Below are 3,404 nucleotides of genomic sequence, written 5' to 3'. Positions count from 1 at the left end.
AACACCCCCATCCGGGCCTGGATCTTCCGCAGCTCCCCGGCCTTCCTCCCGTCCACCCGGTACCCCTGATCAGACAGCAGCTCCAGACCCGCCATCCTGCGCCTTGTGCTGCACAAGCGAAAAGGACCTGTGATGATGTCATGACCATGTGATCATGTCACATGTGTGGGAGGAGCCAGGCTCTAGGGTGTACTGCCAGAGGATCAACAGGACCTGTGATGATGTCATCATGGTCATATGATCAGTCACATGTGTGGGAGGAGCCAGGGTGTACTGCCGGCGGAACAACAGGACCTGTGATGATGTCATCATGGTCATGTGATCAGTCACATGTGTGGGAGGAGCCAGGGTCCGACATGTGCTGTTGGAGAAAATGAAAGTGATTAAAAAGTCGTATGGATCCAAAAAGATAATAAAAAAACTAACAGAAAATCCCTTTAAATAGAAAATTGCCAACCTCCTGCCTTTCACAATATGCAGACACAAAAACAAATGTTTTTGTTTTTAAAGAGTATTTATTGCACAGAAATCATAAAATAAAGCTCTAGACACTTGGGACCGATGTAATCGTGCGGCTCAGGATAAAGGAAACATTCTATACAGCGCATGAGAGGTGTGACATAACGGGAAGCAAATAACACGCTGTCCACTGCTGATGTCCTTCCCTAAAGAGTTAAAGGGAACCTGTCAGGTCACAAAAGTGTTCTCCCTAGAAGCCGGAGCCTGTGTGAGCTGTTAACCCCTTCCTACCCACCCCTGTGTGGTTATATCGTGTAATAAAATAACTGGCTCCGGCAAGAAAGGGTTAACCCCATCGGGCCGAGGCCTGAGCACATTTACACCTTTTGTTGTCCTCCAGTACAGGAAATTTTTCAATTTTCCATATTTTAGTTTTTTTCCTCCTTTTCTTCCAAGAGCCATATACGAGATGTCGGCGGGGTCACGTCGTTAGTGACGCACATCCGGTCTCGTCTGATATATCGTAGCGTGTGACAACGGTGAACGAGCAGAAATACTCACCTTCTCGTTCATCGCTGACACGTCGCTCATTTTCTAAAAATCACACGTCCTGTTCATTGTTCCCGTGGCAGCACACATCACTCCATGTGACACCCCAGGAACGGCGAGCACAGCTTACCTGCGGCCGCCGGCAATGCAGAAGAAAGGAGGTGGGCGGGATGTTACGTCCCGCTCATCTCCGCCCCTCCGCTTCTATTGGCCGGCCGCTGTGTGACCTCGCTGTGACGCCGAACGTCCCTCCCCCTTCAGGAAGAGGATGTTCACCGCCCACAGCGAGGTCGTTTGTAAAGTAAGTGCATGTGACGGGGGGGTTACAACATTGTGTGACACGGGCAACAAATTGCCCGTGCCACACAAACGATGGGGACGGGTGCGATCGCACGACATATTGAAACGTGTAAAGACTGGAGTCACACTAGTGTATGGCATCGGATGCAATATGCTAATGACCCTCGGCTCAGGCGCTGTTATGAGCGTGAACCGAGTGTCATGTCACTGTCACCTGATCTTGCGATCGGATCAAAGCTGCAGAGGAGAAGGAGGGAGTGATCTCCCCATCTCCTCCATTGTCCACTTGTGCGTATATCGCACTGCACTTGGATGACATCCGAGTGCAGTACGATGTTTCTCTCACACCCATAGACTTGTAAGGGTGCGAGTGATAGGAGACTCAGACAATCGCAGCATGCGACTGAGGAAAAACTCACCACAGACCTGAGCTGCGGCATTGTCTTACATGGGGCTGAGGGCAATGCCAGATTTTCTCACTGCACTCGTGCGAGTTATACATCAGTGTACCTCTGCCCTACACATATTGTGCTGGAAAACAGGAAAAAAAATCCAAGTGTGATGACATTGTGAAAAAGAAATGATATTCTGACATTTTTGCTAATTTTTTTTTAAAGGGGAAAAGTGAGGTGATTTGAAGTATAATTTATTTTTTTGTTTTAAAAACTTTATTTTTTACATTATTGGTTAGTCCCTTTTTGGGGGATATGAACCTGCGATCTCTAGTATACAATGAAAATCTCAGTCTCCTGGGGGTGCAGCTTTACAGAGGGACCGAGGTGACAGCACACGGGTCTTCAGCAGACCCCCAGCCATTATAGGAGCCCATCGAATCCACCGTGATCATGTCTGAGAGGCCGATTGGAGCTGATCCACATCCCATTTCAATGCCGCAGTCACAGATTGATAGTGGTATTTAAAGGGGTTGTCCACTACTTGGAATGAGAAGGGGTTGTCCAAGTAGAGAACAGCCCCTATAAATAGTAACGGCCATTTCCAGAGCTCAGTGGCTAATAGAGGCAGATGCCGGCTGATTTCTATAGCCGGTTTCTGCCATGGCCATTAGAGGCAGATGTCGGCCTTATCCTATAGCTGGTACCTTCTGTGGCCATTAGAGATAGATAACGCCCATATCCTGTAGCCAGTACCTGCCGTGGCTATTAGAGGCAAATGTTGGCCGTTTCCTATAGCCGGTACCTGTCATGGCCGTTAGAAGCAGATGTTGGCCGTTTCCTATAGCCGGTACCTGTCATGGCCGTTAGAAGCAGATGTTGGCCGTTTCCTATAGCCGGTACCTGTCATGGCCGTTAGAAGCAGATGTTGGCCGTTTCCTATAGCCGGTACCTGTCATGGCCGTTAGAAGCAGATGTTGGCCGTTTCCTATAGCCGGTACCTGTCATGGCCGTTAGAAGCAGATGTTGGCCGTTTCCTATAGCCAGTACCTGCCATGGCCGTTAGAAGCAGATGTTGGCCGTTTCCTATAGCCGGTACCTGCCATGGCCGTTAGAAGCAGATGTTGGCCGTTTCCTATAGCCAGTACCTGTCATGGCCGTTAGAAGCAGATGTTGGCCGTTTCCTATAGCCAGTACCTGTCATGGCCGTTAGAAGCAGATGCCGGCTGTTTCCTATAGCCAGTACCTGTCATGGCCGTTAGAAGCAGATGTTGGCCGTTTCCTATAGCCGGTACCTGCCATGGCCGTTAGAAGCAGATGTTGGCCGTTTCCTATAGCCGGTACCTGCCATGGCCGTTAGAAGCAGATGTTGGCCGTTTCCTATAGCCGGTACCTGCCATGGCCGTTAGAAGCAGATGTTGGCTGTTTCCTATAGCCAGTACCTGCCGTGGGCATTAGAAGCAGATGCCGGCTGTTTCCTACAGCTGGTATCTGCGTTGTCTGGAGGGAGACTCCTCCCAGGACGGGAATTACAAGTCCGGCTGTGGGAAGGAGTGAAAGTCTAATAAAGGCCCTTTCATACGTATTCTCCGTTGTGGACGTGTTTGTGATTTTCAGTTGTTTTTATTTGATTCATCAATTCCAACTTTTTTTAAAACCTGCAAAATATTTGCGCAAATCTCCTGCAGCGCGAGTGACTTTATT

The 3,404-nt window shown here is 49.1% G+C and overlaps 1 protein-coding gene across 1 annotated transcript in view; it reads right to left on the bottom strand.

Annotated features, from left to right (window-relative positions):
- Positions 1-134, bottom strand: part of LOC142243882 (exosome complex component RRP41-like) — a 9,501-nt gene extending 9,367 nt beyond the window's left edge. The window contains exon 1 of the mRNA XM_075316079.1: positions 1-134. This exon is cut by the window's left edge and continues 76 nt beyond it. Coding sequence (XP_075172194.1) covers positions 1-95 — 95 coding nt within the window. The 5' untranslated portion in view covers positions 96-134.
- Positions 135-3,404: the final 3,270 nt, after the last annotated feature.

Source organism: Anomaloglossus baeobatrachus, chromosome 6 (genome assembly GCF_048569485.1).
Source record: "Anomaloglossus baeobatrachus isolate aAnoBae1 chromosome 6, aAnoBae1.hap1, whole genome shotgun sequence".
Lineage (NCBI taxonomy): Eukaryota > Metazoa > Chordata > Amphibia > Anura > Aromobatidae > Anomaloglossus > Anomaloglossus baeobatrachus.
Note: the sequence above shows the minus strand (reverse complement) of the source record. Positions and strands in the feature narration are given on the sequence as shown.